Consider the following 15,748-nt stretch of genomic DNA (forward strand, 5'->3'; position numbering starts at 1 on the left):
CTCAGCCGGTAGTTTCCATTTTCAAAGCTCAATAATATAAAATATTTGTAGCTCTCTTTTCATGTTCGGATACTTCAATTCTGAACTAAGGGGATGTTAATTGAAGGGACCAGCTCCCCTTTCGGCAGCCATAACAGCCGAACACGTGCTTGCTATAAACTTGCCTTGGTCACTAGAAAGTCAGATGCCTGCCTCGTGACAAGTAACCCATCAGAAGTTAGCTGGTGGCACTATGCTTTACGACCCTGGGTGTGCTTCACGGACAAGCCATCCATGGGCAGGTGGCTGTAAGGGGTATAAGAAAGCAAACTGAACAAGCCAGGGCGAGCAAGACAATGAGCACCATTCTTTCATGGCCTCTGCTTCAGTTCCTGCTTCCAGATTCCTGTCTTGAGTTCCTGCTTTGCCTGCATTCCCTCAGTGATGGACTGTGACCAGAGAGTTCTAAGATGAAATGAACACTTCCTTCCCAACTGTGCTTTTGGTCTGGTGTTTTTCACAACAATAGAAATCCCAATTAAGACACTGCTCTTCCAGAGGACTCAAGTTCAGTTCCCAACACCCACACGAGGTGGCTCACAACTCATGTAACTACAAGGGATATTACACCTCCTCTGGCCTCCGTGGGTACCTGCACATGTGCACACACACACACACATAAATGCAGAGTCTTTTTTTTTTTTTTTTAAGATTGTTCATTTTAGCCAGGTGTGGTGGTGCACACCTTAATCCTAGTACTCTGGAAGCAGAGGCAGGCCGGAGTCTTCTTTGTGAGCTCTAGGCCAGCTTGGTCTACAGAGCGAGTTCTGGGACAAATCCTTATTTTTTTTTAATTTCTAACACCCATATAGAAAGCCTATGTGGCAAACCTGTAACCCCAGCACTGTGGAAATGGATAGGGCAGGCTCCTTCAGACTTGCTGTCCACCAGCCTAAGTCCAGGTTCAGTGAGACCCCCTTCTTCAGAGAAATAAGGAGAATAATAATAGAATGGGACATCCAGTACCCTCCCCTGGTCTCCACTTCTGCATGGGCCCATGTCATGTACGCACAAGTGTACATTTGCATACCTACACACACACACAGAAGTTTTGTTTTATTGATTTTAAGTAATAGAAAATTAAATAAAGGCTAAGTAGAAATTTTTGTGCCAATTAAAGCATAGGTAATTCTATATATCCTATTCCCAAGACTCTCTGTTTCCCAGTTTGTCTTTGTACACAAAATAATATTAAAATTATTTATAATAAAAATCCATGGCCTTCAATGCCAGATTCTAAATTGGTATTCAGTATCAGATTCTAGATTAGTAAATTTGAAACATACAGAGATTTTCTAGGCGAAGAAAACTGAAGCAGAAAGATTGTAAGTGTAAGGCTTGCAGGTTATAGTGAGCTCAAGCCTAGTATGGTCAACTTAGCCAGACCCAGCCCTAAAATATCGTTTAAAACAGGAGAGGGGCTGGAGATATAGCTTAGTGGGAGAACATTTACCTAGAATGCAAGAGGCCCTAGTTTCAAGCTCCAGTCCTGTTTTTAAAAAAATTTAAGGTACTTAATCAATAAACATTCTACACTCACTTTGCTCAGTGGGGGGGAAAATGTCGTGTGTCTTGATCACCTCTTGAATCAACCAAATCTCACGGTCCCTAGTGTCATGTTTTTCATGGCTGTATGAGGCTTAGCACATGCAATATTTATAGCATTGATTCAGTTGCATTTCTGAGAGCAGTTCATTTTTTTAAAAATTTGTTGCATGTGCTGGCAACAACATGGTGTGTGTGGAGTGTGCATGTGTATGCAGATGAGCATGCATGTATGTGCGCCTGCACGAAGAAGCCAGAGGTCAACCTCAGATATTGTTCCTTATTTTCTGAGACAGTGTCTGGTGCTCTTTGTTGACTAATTTGACTGGCCAGCCAGTCCCAGGGATCCTCCTGTGTCTACTTTCCTAGTAGTGGGATTACAGGCCTGCACCTCCAGGCCCAGCATTCTACATAGGTACAAACTGAGTTATCTTCCCAGCCCTCCTGGATTTCCCCTTTAAGGCTGCATCATTTTATGTGTGTGCTTGTGTGTGTGTGTGTGTGTGTGTGTGTGTGTGTGTGTGTGTGTGTGTGTGGTGTTTTCCCACTTACCTCACGATGATGGTTGCTTCCACCTCTTCGCTAATTTGTAGTTGTTGAATTATAGGAGCTCTTTATATATTATGAATATTAACTCCTTATCAAATACATCATTTTTACATATCACTTTTCCATTCCACAGGCTTCTTCTTAGTCTGTTGATTGTGTCCTTTAATGAATGTTTTTAAAGTTTGATATATTCTTGTCTTTTATCACTTTGATTAACTATGCTTTTGGTGTCATACCTAGCAAGTGGCTAAATCCATTGTCTCTTGTAAGCCTTTTACTAGGATTTTCTAGGAGTTGTGAGTTATTTTCATCTTTAATTCATTTTGACTCACTTGTTCCATTCCAATTTGGGAGTTATTAAAGTGGTAGGTTTGTTTGGTTGGTTGGTTGGGTTTTTTTTTGTTGTTGTTGTTTTGTTTTGTTTTGGTCTTTCAAGACAGGGTTTCTTTGTGTAGCTTTGTAGACCAGGCTGGCCTCAAACTCACAGAGATCCTCCTGCCTCTGCTTCCCCAATGCTGGGATCAAAGGTGGGCACCATCACCTCCCAGTTTTTAAAGTGATTTTTAATGACATGAACAGCACTTACTTTAGTATTGGCTGAAAATACTCTTGCTAGGCTATGGCATATGAGTCCCATTCATGAAAGTGGTAGGAGAAACCTCATAATTGCATACTTAAGGAAATGGAAGAAAATATCAAAATGCTAATGATCAGTGTTTAGTTAGTAAATTTATGAGTAATTTTAATGTTATTCTTGTTAATTCTCTATAGTACCAAAATATTTGCATTAATGTTGCTACAATAATATAGACTAAAACAAAAAAGTTTTTTATTATTAAAAAGTGATAGTTCTGTTACTGATGCCTCTATAGGATGGACATGTTTTAGTAGTAGGCTTCTGTGTAATTCAGAAACAACGTGTTAATAATTTTAACCTGTAAGCAACAAGGTAGAAATATACACAGTAGATCTTCAAAGCATAAATCAGATATCTGATGAATATAATAAATGGAAAATCTTGCTTTCAGTAATAAATGTCCTATGAAAGTAATGAAATTTGTTAACTTATTCAAAGGGACTCAAGCCAGTCTTGACTTTTAGTCATTTAGTTATTCAAATGAGGACTGGCCCCAGTGTCTCTCATGGAGTATGCAGTGTCCATCCCTCTTTGACATCTGATGGACTCCCTTCTTGGCTGATATGGGTCATTCTTTTTCTGGGGGGGGGTCCCCAGGACTAAAAGAGGCCTGGATGGCAATCACATGGCCTTGGTGGCTCTCAGCTCTTTTCTACTTTTGGTGCAGCCAGCAGCTGCCCTTATCAGAGTCAGGGAAAACACAGCAGAGGCTTATCTGGAGGAGCTCTCTGTTCCCCTATCAGGACTTACTCAGCCAAATGGTTTTCAGAGTACATTGAGGAGAGCTGTAGCCAAAGTAACTCATAGCTTTTGATTCTAGATTCCAGAGTGCCTATATATTCAGATTCTATGTATAGCAGACTTACTGACTCTGCTAATAACTGAAAACAAATTCATTTTTCATAGTTCAACTTTTCAAGAGACCGAAGCGATCTCCTGCCAGGTTGTAGTTCAGTTCTGCCCTGGCCTGTTGTTCACCCAGGTACCTACAGCAGCCAGGTGACTTGGCACAGATAATAGCTCATGCTGAAGCAAGGGGCATCATCTTAGAAGGACTGGGTGTGTGTGGAGTGAGTAGTAGAGGGCTGGAGGAGTCCTTTAAAGTGTGTTTAACATAAACCCACTAGTCAGGGAGTGAAGCTGGCTTTAAGAGAGACTAAATCCTAGTGAATGTTAAAGTCAAAGCCTTTGCAAGATATTCAGGGGAAAAGAGAAGGTTGCTGAAACAGAGATAATGAGTTCTGTCGTTCTCAGCTAACTAGTCTCATCCTTAAAATGGCCTGGATAGGATGAAACTCAACTTGAGGACACACCTTCAAATCCACTTCTGCAGCAGAAGTAGCCTGCATCCTTAGGCCCAGCATTCAGACCACTGCCTTTCTTGTGAACCAGCAGTGAGCATGCTGAGAAAGAGATCAGGGAAGAAGCTGAAAGACATAGACCTTAAACACTGAACCAGGGCCAGGAGATGGCTCAGCACGCTTGCCACCAAGCCTCATGACCCAAGTTCAGTCCCTGGAGCCTACATGGCCTGGCTCCACAAAGTCGTCTTCTCATCCCCATGCATCCTCATGTGTGCAAGTGTACTCATACATACACACACACCCTCAAATGTAAGTTTAAAAATTACAAACACTGTTTACACTAAGCAAAATTAAGCCAGACCCATGAAGATAACACATGTATTCTGTCATATACAAAATCTGGTTTTAACAGAGTGTGTGTGTGTTGAAAACATAGGGTAATTATTTGGGAAGAGAAGGGGACCAGTGGGAACATGGTGAGAGAACAAGAGATGGTAATATGGGAATTAACATGAACAAAGTACAACGATAGACTCATAGGAAAATGTCATATGTGTGACCAGTTTTAAAGAGTGAAAGAAAATACAGGTACAGGCTGGGTAAACGGATTAGAAAGCAAGAGCCAACTGGTAGCTATCCATGAGAAATCCACCTCACTGGAAAAGATGCTCATGAACTGAAAGTGTAGAAGTTGATGCTCCAAACATTTGGACTCAGAAAGCAAACACGAGTAGCTGTTCATTTTATATTCTCATGTTTGACAGAGCCAACCAAAATTAGTCAAAAGAGATAAAGAAGTTTATTTTATATTAACAAATGGAACAGTCCAACTAGAAGATATGGTTGTGAACAGATATGTAGTGGATGTTGGACCCAACTGCATAAAGCAAACCCTGTTGTACACATAGGGACATTGGAGTTCAGGTAATAGCACTGGGTAACTTTGGGGCTGGAAGATGGCTCAGTGGGTAAATTGCTTGTCAGTCAAGAGTGGGTACTTGAGTTTGAAACCCTAGCATCCTCATAAAAAAGCTGTTGCTGATGCTGTGTCTATAACCACAGTATAGGGAGAAGGAGACAGGAGCATTTCTGGGACTCACAGGCATGCTAATCTTGCTCAGTCAGCAAGCTTCAGGTCCATTGAGAGACCCTGTTCAATAAAGAAAGTGAAAGAAAGTGTTAGAGGAAGGCACCCAACATTGACCTCTGAACTTCACAGGCATGCACACAAATTCTCACTACCCACCCCCCCACCCCCCCACCCCCCCCAAATAAAAGCATTAAGTGGCTTCATTACCCCACTGTCATTAATGTATAGCTCACCCATGAAAAGTGTAAACAAAGAGATGTGACGTAGCTCAGTGGTGGGAGCATCCTAGCACGAACGAGGTTATATAATGGATATTATGTACATATATAAAACTTAAACTGTACCACAGATCAAATGGACATGACAGGTAACTATGGAGTATTCCTTCCAACAGCTGCAAAGTACAGTCTATCATATTTCTTCATATTTGAAGTAACATGGTGACCAACTTTGTTTTTCAGGTGATGATTTTTCTTTGATTCAGCAAGAAATATTTATGGTTAAAGAATGTAAACATTGCAACATCGTTGCCTACTTTGGGAGCTATCTCAGGTAAATCAGAAGCTTTCACCTCTTGATCTAGTTTTAATGTTCTCGTTCTTACCACTCTCCCTCCCTCTCTGCCACTGCCTTTGTGTGTGCATTTTGAAAACATTGTCCAGAACTCTTAAGTCTAGTAGGGTTTTCTTGCCATCTTCCTGCTATGTTAACATTAGCACTTCTATGACCATGCCTTGTCTGGCAGCCTTAATGGACCATTATGAATGATGATAACAGAAAACAGATCATGTCCTAACCTTTTTCAGATTGAAAGAAAACTGAAACCAATGTGCTCTCGTGTGTGTGGAGGAAGGATTGCACTGGCGACTTCTGCATTGCATCCCGAACCCAGTGTGCTAAGACTGAGAGCTGTAGAGTACATACATCAGCAGTTGAGAATTACAGGCTGCTATAATTTTCTTTCTCTCTCATTATAGTAGGGAAAAACTGTGGATTTGCATGGAATACTGTGGTGGCGGATCACTTCAAGATATTTATCATGGTACTGTTACTACAATTTTACATCTTAAACTATTTTGACTTTTATGGTTGATGTTTGACATTTCTAGTTAACAAGGAAAATGATTGGGGTAGAATTACTCTCTATCACGTTTAAAAACTAAGAATTCTTATTGTTGCCCTTGATTATTCAGCTAATTATGTTTGAGCCTGAACTAAGAGGTCCATAAATGCTTGTACAGTATCAATTTAGTTTTTTTAACTGGGCATGATGGTGTGTTCTTGTTACCCAAATGCTTGTGAGGCATAGTGAGAAGGGTTCCAGAGTTTAAGGCCAATCTGGGTTCAGCACCAAAACTCTTGCTAAAAATTAAATAAATATGATTAGAGTTAGTTTCTAAGAAAGCAACAAGGCAGCTGCCGAGGCAACTACCTTGCTTCTTTATAGAGCAGTCGGTCATAGAAAGAAGACAGAGCTCCCAGGATAGAAGTCATTGCTCTGACAGTTTGTATTAAAATGTAGAAGTTTTGAAAAGAAAGAATATTTAGTATTCTGCTAGTTAGTCAGTTTTCTCAATTGAACTTGGCTTTCTTCATAACCTGTTTTAAAAATAGTTTTTGGGCTGGGTGGTGGTGTCTTACGCCTTTAATCCCAGAACCTGAAAGACAGAGACAGGTAGATCTCTGTGAGTTTGAGGCCAGCATGGATCTACAGAGCTAGTTCCAGGATAACCAGAGCTGTTACACAGAGAAACCCTGTTTCGGGGAAAAAAAAAAAAACAAATAGTTTTGTGGGGGCTCTACTGCCTAAGGTATGTGCTTGACAGCTTCTTGAGCTGTTAAAATTTATAAAACTGAGTATTAATCTTTGTGAAATATTTTTCTTTTCTGTGTTTAATATGGGATAGTGAAAGGCCCATTGCAAATATGCATAATTTATTGAGAATTATGTGACATACCCAAAAATATTTCTATGCTAAAATCTTTACATTGAAAGTCATCAAAGTTTGTTCATGCAGCGTCTGAAATAGTCACAATAGATGTAAACACAGAAGCACTATTCCGGTTTTGTATATTAGAAAAGTCTGTAAGTTTTTATAATATCAGATGAGCAATGATGAAGTAAACTAACTGTATTTAACAGTATATAACATAGTTTTGCATATTCTGGCTTGGATATTTCTCCTCAAAAAATGTGTAGCACAGTTGATCATGCTCAGGCTCTTAAATTTTTATTTTGTAAATATGCATGAGTGTAAATGTATAGTAAAATGGGAGGATTATATGCCAGATTCACAAGTCACTGCCTCTAAGGGAGGAAAAGTGGAGCTCAGAAGAAAATTCTGAATTCTGATAAATATGTATTATTGTGTCATTCAACTTATTCTTAGCTACTCATTCTCTTTATTTTTTTTTAATTTACTGCATAAATATTACAAGTACACAAAATACTGTGGTTAGACTGTCTCTTGAGAGTTTTAGTAAGGGCCTGTGCTGTGGTACACACCTATAATTCCAGCACATAGGAGGCAAAGGTAGGAAGTCAGGAGTTCAAGGTCATCCTTGATTCCATAGGGGATTGATTCAAGGCCAGCTTGGACTACATGAGACCATGTCTCAAAAGAAAAAAAATTTCAGTAAGCTATAACCCTACTTTAAGAAGAGAGAGAAAAATATTTTATTATTTTAGTAGTATAAAAGTTTTTGTTATTAAAACTTCCAGAATGACTATTCTCTTTTGTCCTTTTATTGATTTTAAAGAAATATTGATTAAATAATAACATTTCTATATCACTGAATTTAAATTATTTTCTGTTTTTGTTTTGTTTTTCAAGAAAGAGTTCCTCTGAGTAACCCTCGCTGTTCTGGAACTCACTATATAAACCAGGCTGGCCTTGAACTCCGAGATCCGCCTGCCTCTGCCTTCCTGGTGCTGGGATGAAAGTTGTGCACCATCACCAGCTGGCAATTAAATTTATTTTCTAAGACTTTTAAAGAATTATTACTTTTTATAAAAATTTTTATTTAATTATAATCTTTACCCATCTATATTTTTACAAGTAGCTGTTGAAAATATGAAGAATATAGCTGGCAGTTTTTATTGCTTGCCTTTTTATGCTTAAAGAGTTGTTCTGAGATATTTTCAGGAAATTTCTGTTTGCAAAACTAAAACCTGGAGGACTGGAGAGATGGCTCAGTGGCTAAGAGCACTGATTGCGCTTCCAGAGGACCAGGGTTTGATTCCCAGTACCCACATGGAAGCTCACAACTGTCTATAACTCCAAGATCTTACACCCTCACACAGACATACATGCAAGCAAAATATCAATACAAATAAAAAATAAATAATAATAAAAACCCCTAAAACCTGATCGTTATTTTTCTTAGTTAAATTAAATTAAAGGACTATTATTCCTTTAAGTAGTATACTAAATATAAACATAGGCAGATCTCTGAGTTTGAGGCCAGCCTAGTCTACATAGAGAGTAGTGAGTTCCAGGCCAGCTGGGACTATATAGTGAGTGAGACCTTATTTACAAAAGATATGTGAGTGCACTCATGTATAAATTAGATGCTGTTAATGAAATGGCATCACTTCCAGCATTGGTATTTCACCAGTGTACTAAAAATCAAACTTTTATGTTCCTGAGTAGGTGTAGCCAGCCAGCAATTAAACAATGCAGTGCAGCATTTCTCTATACAAAGATTTCATGTCCAGTCTAGTTTGGATTTCAGCATCAGCAAGCAGAACCTCAGATTTCCTTTCACGTTCTGAAAAGCACTATTTGAAACCCCTGATTGGATAGTTACATAAGGATTTTATATTTCATATCAGAGAAAGATCTGCTTTCCAGAAATAATCTGGTTACTTTTGATTCTTTGGTAAGGTACTAAATCAAGCCTCACTCCCTATCCTGAGAGATGTGTGAAGAATTATACTAAGGAAGAGTACCTCACCCTCTACACACACATATGTGGTGCTTATCAGTGGGTCCCAGCAGCCACTCTCCTTCGGTGCTCATGCTCTAGATGTGTAATTCACACATGCGTAGCCATGTTCTTGCCTGTTCCTGAGATTATGTTGAGCTTAGGGCCTTGGCTTTCTGTGGGCCTTTCTGTGGTGCTTGTACCAAGCTTTGCACATAATGGACACTACATTTTCACTGTCCAGAGTTATTCAGGAATAAACCTCTTATTTTCAAAATAGACTTTAAAATACTCAGTGTTGTACTTCATCTCTTAGTTACACAGACACCGTCTGCTTGTTAGAAGAGGAGGCATGTAGTGCTGTATACAGAAGGTGTACACTGCTTCATCGTTTTGCAGCTAGACTTTTTAATGTTAGTGTCAAACAACAATGTGATTTTTTTTGTTGTTGTTATTTCTTTCTAGTTACTGGGCCATTATCTGAATTGCAAATAGCCTATGTATGCAGAGAGACATTGCAGGTAATGTATTTATTTGCTTAAGTACCCAGAAAGGCAGTTTCACACACAACTGTAAATGATGCCTAAACAGTAATAACCACCTCCCAGTCCAGCTTCCATGTTTTAATTTTGTAAAGCTACTAACTTTTTCATAAATGATTTAAGAGACTTTATTCAAGCAGCCATTGAGAAATGCAATGATCACGTGTGTGTGTGTGTGTGTGTGTGTGTGTGTGTGTGTGTGTGTGTGTGTGTGTATACACATACTGATGTGCACATTGTCATGTGTGGTAGTGTACTTTGGTGGGAAGGGATGCTACCAAAGCTAAGGAAAACCATCCCTATGAATTGTTTAATGTGAATGCAGACTTGTCGGTTGAAATGACATGTCTAAGTTTCACTTCAAGCTTTATGGGTCTGAACAGAACACACCTACATACAAAAGCATGAGGGCTTTTGCCATATCTTAGTTTTCCAAGTTTCATTAACAAATTAAAAGCATGCCTTTGCACAAAAAAAAAGGCATGTCTTTGCTTTACTTCAGAGCCTGTGAGAGCTTTGATACACTGAAGTGTGTCTTCACTAGAGGTACGGCATCTGTGTTGTTTCTACATTTTATTTCAGTCCTCTGAAAGATTACTCATTGCAAAATTTAGTGATAACAATATAGTCCATTTGCTTTAAGTCTTTTAAGTGAGGCATGCAGATTAAATGGTAGTGTGTGTGTTGGGGGGTTACAGCTGGTATTTGTTCAGAGCCGCTTCTCTGAGTCCTTCCTAGTGTAGTTTGTTTAGAAGTGAAAATATGTTCTGTACATACATGCAGTTGTTATTTTCAAATGAACCTAGAGTGATCAGATCCAAGAAAAATTCTGGTCAGTTTATTGAGTGCATAGCCTTGTGCTCCAAGACATACTATTCCCAGTCTGCTGTAAAATAAATGCAAGTAAATTTCCCTCTGTGTGTGATTATCCTTAGTATCTAAGGGATTGATTCCAGGACCTCCAAGAATGCTAACGTCTACAGCTGCAGCTCAATTCTTTGACATGAAGTGACATAGTATTTACACATAACCTGTGCACATGTTCCTGTGGACTTGAGGTCACTTGGAGATTACTTACATTTCAATCTTTATTTGGTTTAATCTGTGTATACAGGTAGGATCAATGACCAGGAATGAATTTTTTCACAATATATACCTAATAGAAATATATTGTTTAATAAAATACAAACTTAATCATAGGCTCATAGCAAAGAGTTAAAATTAAAAGCAAGTTAATTTTAGTTTTTTAAGTTCATTGTTTCTTTAAGCAACAGATAGAGTGTAAATAAAAGAGAAAGAACAGCAAGGTAAATTTATTGTTGGGCCTGGGAACTGACTTCAGCCTCTTAAACAGGTTCCCTGGGTATGAAACAAAGCTTTACAAACAATGATCTGTTCTGATTTTAAAGTTCTGTTAAGCTTATGTTCTTCTGCATTTGGTCAGAGAGGAGCAGTCACCATACCTCCCCAAACAGCACAAGACATGGCGGTTTTTAAGAAATGAGCCAGAGCACGATGGTGATGGCGCACGCCTTTAATCCCAGCACTAGGGAAGCAGAGGCAGATGGATCTCTGTGTGTTCAAGGCCAGCCTGGTCTACAAAGCTATACAAAGAAACCCTGTCTCAAAAATCAAAAAAAAAAAAAAAAAAAAAAAAAAGAAAAAGAAATGAGCCAGGAGGTCATGACAGGAATCTTGAGAGTTAGGAAACAAGCAAGGGAAGCTTTGTTGCCCTTGAAGGCCAGAGGAACATGTCCAGACCGTTGTAAAGGAAGAGCCCACGTTGAATGCAGGGATCTCAAAGCAGCTAAAATAGTCAGATCAGGGTGCTGCAGAATATCAGAGTGTTTTATTTTAATCCAAAATACACAACATTCAAAAAAGTACCATTTATAATATTGGTCATCTAGTGATTATTGGGCTTGCAAAGAAGCATCATAAGAAGGAAAAAAAATCAATGAAACTAACCCACAGCTGAAAAAGCGCTGTGCTGGCTAGAATAGAAAAAAGTCCCAAGTTTAATGAAAACTAGGCCTGCCTATCCAAAGCAGTCAGTGCACGCTTAAGTACAGGAAACAAGAAAATCCACACCACCATCGTCATTGAATTACTCACATAAGGAGACAGTCTTAGAAACTCTTAGAGAAGCAGTTCTCAACCCTCCTAATGCTGCAACCCTTTAACACAGGTCCTTTTCTGTTATGTTGACCCCCAACCATAAAATTATTTTGTTGCTACTGCATAACTGTAACTTTGCCATTGTTATGTATTATAATGTCAATATCTGATATGTAACTCCAAAGGGGTCACCGCCCACAGGTTGAGAACCACTGACTTAGGACAAACAATACAACATGTACATAAGAACAAAGAAAAGGATGTTGGGATGCTGACAGGTATTAGTGAGGAAGCAGACGTCAAGGGGGAGCTTTCCCTTCACATTTATATGTAAAAAGAAATGTCAGTGTAGAGTTCAGCACCTACAGGAAATAAAGCAGAAGGAGGTTTGTTGGTTACTTGTCTCTTCACTATGGCAGACAGAAACAAGGGAGGAGGGCTTCCTGTTGGCTCACAGTTTCAGAAAGTGCCATCAATCATGGCAGGGACCGCACAGTTGCACTGGGAACTTGCAGCATTGCTTCTGCACATCTTGGAAATCAGGGAGCTGAGAGCTTGGGCCAGAACCACATCGATGAAGGTCCCAGTAGCTCACTTTGACTGGGTAGTCTCAATGTCAAACCAAATGTTCACACAAATGATCATGTGAGGGACATCTCAGGTTCAAACCATAACAAGATGTCTTCAGGTTTGTAAAAGGTAATCACCAGTGGGGCCATCCATTCAGGATGCAGGGAAATTTCTCGATGCAAAATTAAAATACAGTTAATGCTCAAAGAAGTAAATACTATGTTGTTACCCAGGCTAATCAGGCCGATAAATAAATGTAAAGGCCTTTAAAAATGAATTTATGTTGAAAAGATTTTTACAACAGAGCTAATTAGTGTGTTGTAGCATGTCTGAGTAAAATGAGTGATGACAATTTCATGTGGATGAGGAGTTGGAAGGTGGGATCTGGAGAGATGGATTGCTCAGTGGTTAGGAGCACTGGCTGCTCTTGCAGAGGACCTATCTGAAACTCCAGATCCACATGATCTGGCATCCTCACACAGACATGCATTCAGGCAAAACACGAATGCACATAAAATAAAAATAAATTTTAAAAAAGTGGGGCCTTGCAGTGGTGGTGCACACCTTTAATCCCAGCGTTCGGGAGGCAGAGGCAGGCAGATCTCTGAATTTGAGACCAGCCTGGTCTCCAAGAACTAATTCCAGGACAGGCTCCAGTGCTACACAGAGAAACCCTGTCACAAAAAACAAACAAATAAAAGAGTGGGAAGGTAGACAAATACAAGATTCTATAAATCCTGTAAATCATTCAAAGGTAATTATCCCATAAAACATATAGCAACATACACAGAACCTGTTAAATAAGTTTCCAAGATAATCCAACAAGATGTAAAAGCAGATATTGTATAAAAAATAAATGTTTCTAGGAGGTAGTGTTCATTTACAGGAAAACAACCATGAATAAACTTTGGAGAAAGCTGCATGGTCAGCAAAGAGAACATTTAGTGAAATCCAGTGTTTATTCCCGATAAATTTCTAAGCATACAGAAAAGACAAATACCACATGTTTCTCTTTCCTATGTGGGCCCTAGCTTCTAATCTTTATAATGTGTTTATGTGGGTATGGCCTCTAAGGAGGCCAGGAAACCAGGAAGGAGCCATGCAAGTGAAAGGGCTCTGGGAGACGGGACATTTTGGTTATGAAGGTAGGTGGGGAAAAGTGTGGGAAAGCTTTGGAGTGTGGTGAGGAAAGGAGAAAGGAGGACACCCAACCAACACAAAATATGTACAGAAAGCAAGAAGGAAAATGGCTGCTTTACAAACTTATGTAAAAATTAATGTAAACATCCAGGAACAGCACATTTAAAAGGAACTTGGTTAACTCAGTAGAGAGTATCTCTGAAAATGCTGCAGTCAAGTTGTCTTTTCTCCTGATAGAACAAGATGAAGATGTAGTAGTCCTGCCTTGTAGTCCAGGTTTCTGATAGACTGAAAGGAAAAAAGAATAAAATAAAAAGGAATCTAGTCTTGAAAACAGCGAGCAAAATCTTAATTCACAAAATTACATGATCATTTTTTTGAAAATGAAAGAGAATCTACAAAGTGGACACTAGAGCCTTTAAGTTAGAACCAACATTGGCAAGCTTCAGATTGCTTTTCCAAGTCAAGTGGATTTCAAATTTGGGAATTAAAATTCAAAGAAAACTGCTTACAGTAGCATAAGGGATATGACATTCTCATGGATAAACAGAAGCACAAAAACACCTGCATACTAAAGCCACAACATTGTGGAGAGTCAAAGACCTAGGTGAGCAGGTAACTGCTGTCTCATGGGTTAGGAGGTTATTGCTCAGAAGGTTCTCCCCAAGTGGAACCCCAATTCCTGTGGAAACCAACCAGACTTTTGTTGTTAAAGAAATTGGCCAGCCGGTCAGGCACAGTGGCCCACCCATAATCTCATCACCCCAGGAATTTGGGGAGGAAAATCATGAGTTTGAGGCCAGTCTGGGTTACATGGTGACCTGTGTGGTTGACGATGCAGGAACAACAGTGAAATTGGCAGCTGATTCTGGAATCCCTGTGGAAATGCAAAGCAGGAAGAATAGTCAGGTAGCTTTGGAAACCTGGAGTAGAGAGACAAGCAGTGTTGCTGGAATGAGAAGAATTTTAAAGAGCACTAGCAGAGAAAGCTTTGGGAGTGATCGGTGCATTCATTGTCTTAATTGTGATGCTGATTCTTTAGTAAAACATTTCCAGTTTTACCAGAAAGTGATTTAGATTACAAAGCTCACCAGGTACTTAAAAGAAACCCTTTTATCCCCTGAAAAGGACTGACTAGTTTTTCTTTTTCAGTAATTGTGGTAGACATTTGTTACTGTCTTGCTAACACATATTCTTTTTTAACTTCAGGGTCTTGCCTATTTGCATACTAAAGGCAAAATGCATAGAGATATCAAAGTAAGTTCATCAATATATTTAAATTGCTGAGTTTTGAAATAAATTTTATGATGCTAGTTTAATAGGATTTGTGCTTTTGTTTTAGGGTGCAAATATTTTATTAACAGACCATGGTGATGTAAAATTAGGTATGTTATTTTGAGTTCTTAATTTTTTACCAAAAATATTAAGTGATATTTAAGTTTGAATAGATTTAATTTTTATAAATATAATCATAATGATCGTTGCCTGTGATACACTGATTTTATTCCTGAAGAAGTAAAATCCTACTCAAGAAAATTAATCTTCTAGGTGAAAATGTGTAAGGAAAATCTGGTTATATTAAATGGCAGAAATGAACAAAATAATGTATTTAATTTCGATTACCATGTTTAACAAAAATTATATAATTTTATATGCATAGGAAAAATACTCTAAAATATAGCAACAAAATAATGACCGTGTACTGTTTTAGGATTAAAGGAATTCAGGTGTATGTTTTGTATGTTTTTAGTTTTGTCATTTTTTTTCCCCAAATTAATTCCAGTGTGCTTGTAATTAAAATAATTTAATTATCCTAATAAAGTACAGTTTTCTTCTAGTAAATTTTCTTTTAATGAGTATATTATGATCAAGAAAGAACAGCACTTGGTACTAAATTTATACACAGCTTCTTCATATTAATGTAAAATATTAATGATGCTGTTCTAAGGGTGAAACTTAGAATGCTAAAACTGCTGATTTTCTGCTGGTTTTTTTTTTTTTTTTTTCAGCTGATTTTGGTGTGGCTGCAAAAATAACAGCTACCATTGCAAAGAGAAAGTCTTTCATCGGCACCCCTTATTGGTAAGACGTTACTGTGATTGTCCTCGTGTTTTCATTTACTTATGGTTTGGGCTCAACCTTAAATTTTTTTTTTTCCGGTTTTTTGAGACAGGGTTTCTCTGTGTAGCTTTGTACACCAGGCTGGCCTCGAACTCACAGAGATCCGCTTGCCTCTGCCTCCCAAGTGCTGGGACTAAATGCATGCTCCACCAACGCCCAGCTTCAA

General features: G+C 38.7%; 1 protein-coding gene across 1 annotated transcript in view; it reads left to right on the top strand.

Annotated features, from left to right (window-relative positions):
- The window catches only part of Map4k5 (mitogen-activated protein kinase kinase kinase kinase 5), a 90,673-nt gene that overhangs the window by 27,338 nt on the left and 47,587 nt on the right, over nucleotides 1-15,748 (top strand). The window contains exons 3-8 of the mRNA XM_027418172.2: nucleotides 5,626-5,716; nucleotides 6,142-6,206; nucleotides 9,557-9,612; nucleotides 14,671-14,718; nucleotides 14,804-14,846; nucleotides 15,471-15,543. Of these exons, the coding sequence (XP_027273973.1) occupies nucleotides 5,626-5,716; nucleotides 6,142-6,206; nucleotides 9,557-9,612; nucleotides 14,671-14,718; nucleotides 14,804-14,846; nucleotides 15,471-15,543 (376 nt within the window). The remainder of the gene's footprint in view (nucleotides 1-5,625; nucleotides 5,717-6,141; nucleotides 6,207-9,556; nucleotides 9,613-14,670; nucleotides 14,719-14,803; nucleotides 14,847-15,470; nucleotides 15,544-15,748) is intronic.

This window comes from Cricetulus griseus, chromosome 5 (assembly GCF_003668045.3).
Source record: "Cricetulus griseus strain 17A/GY chromosome 5, alternate assembly CriGri-PICRH-1.0, whole genome shotgun sequence".
NCBI lineage: Eukaryota > Metazoa > Chordata > Mammalia > Rodentia > Cricetidae > Cricetulus > Cricetulus griseus.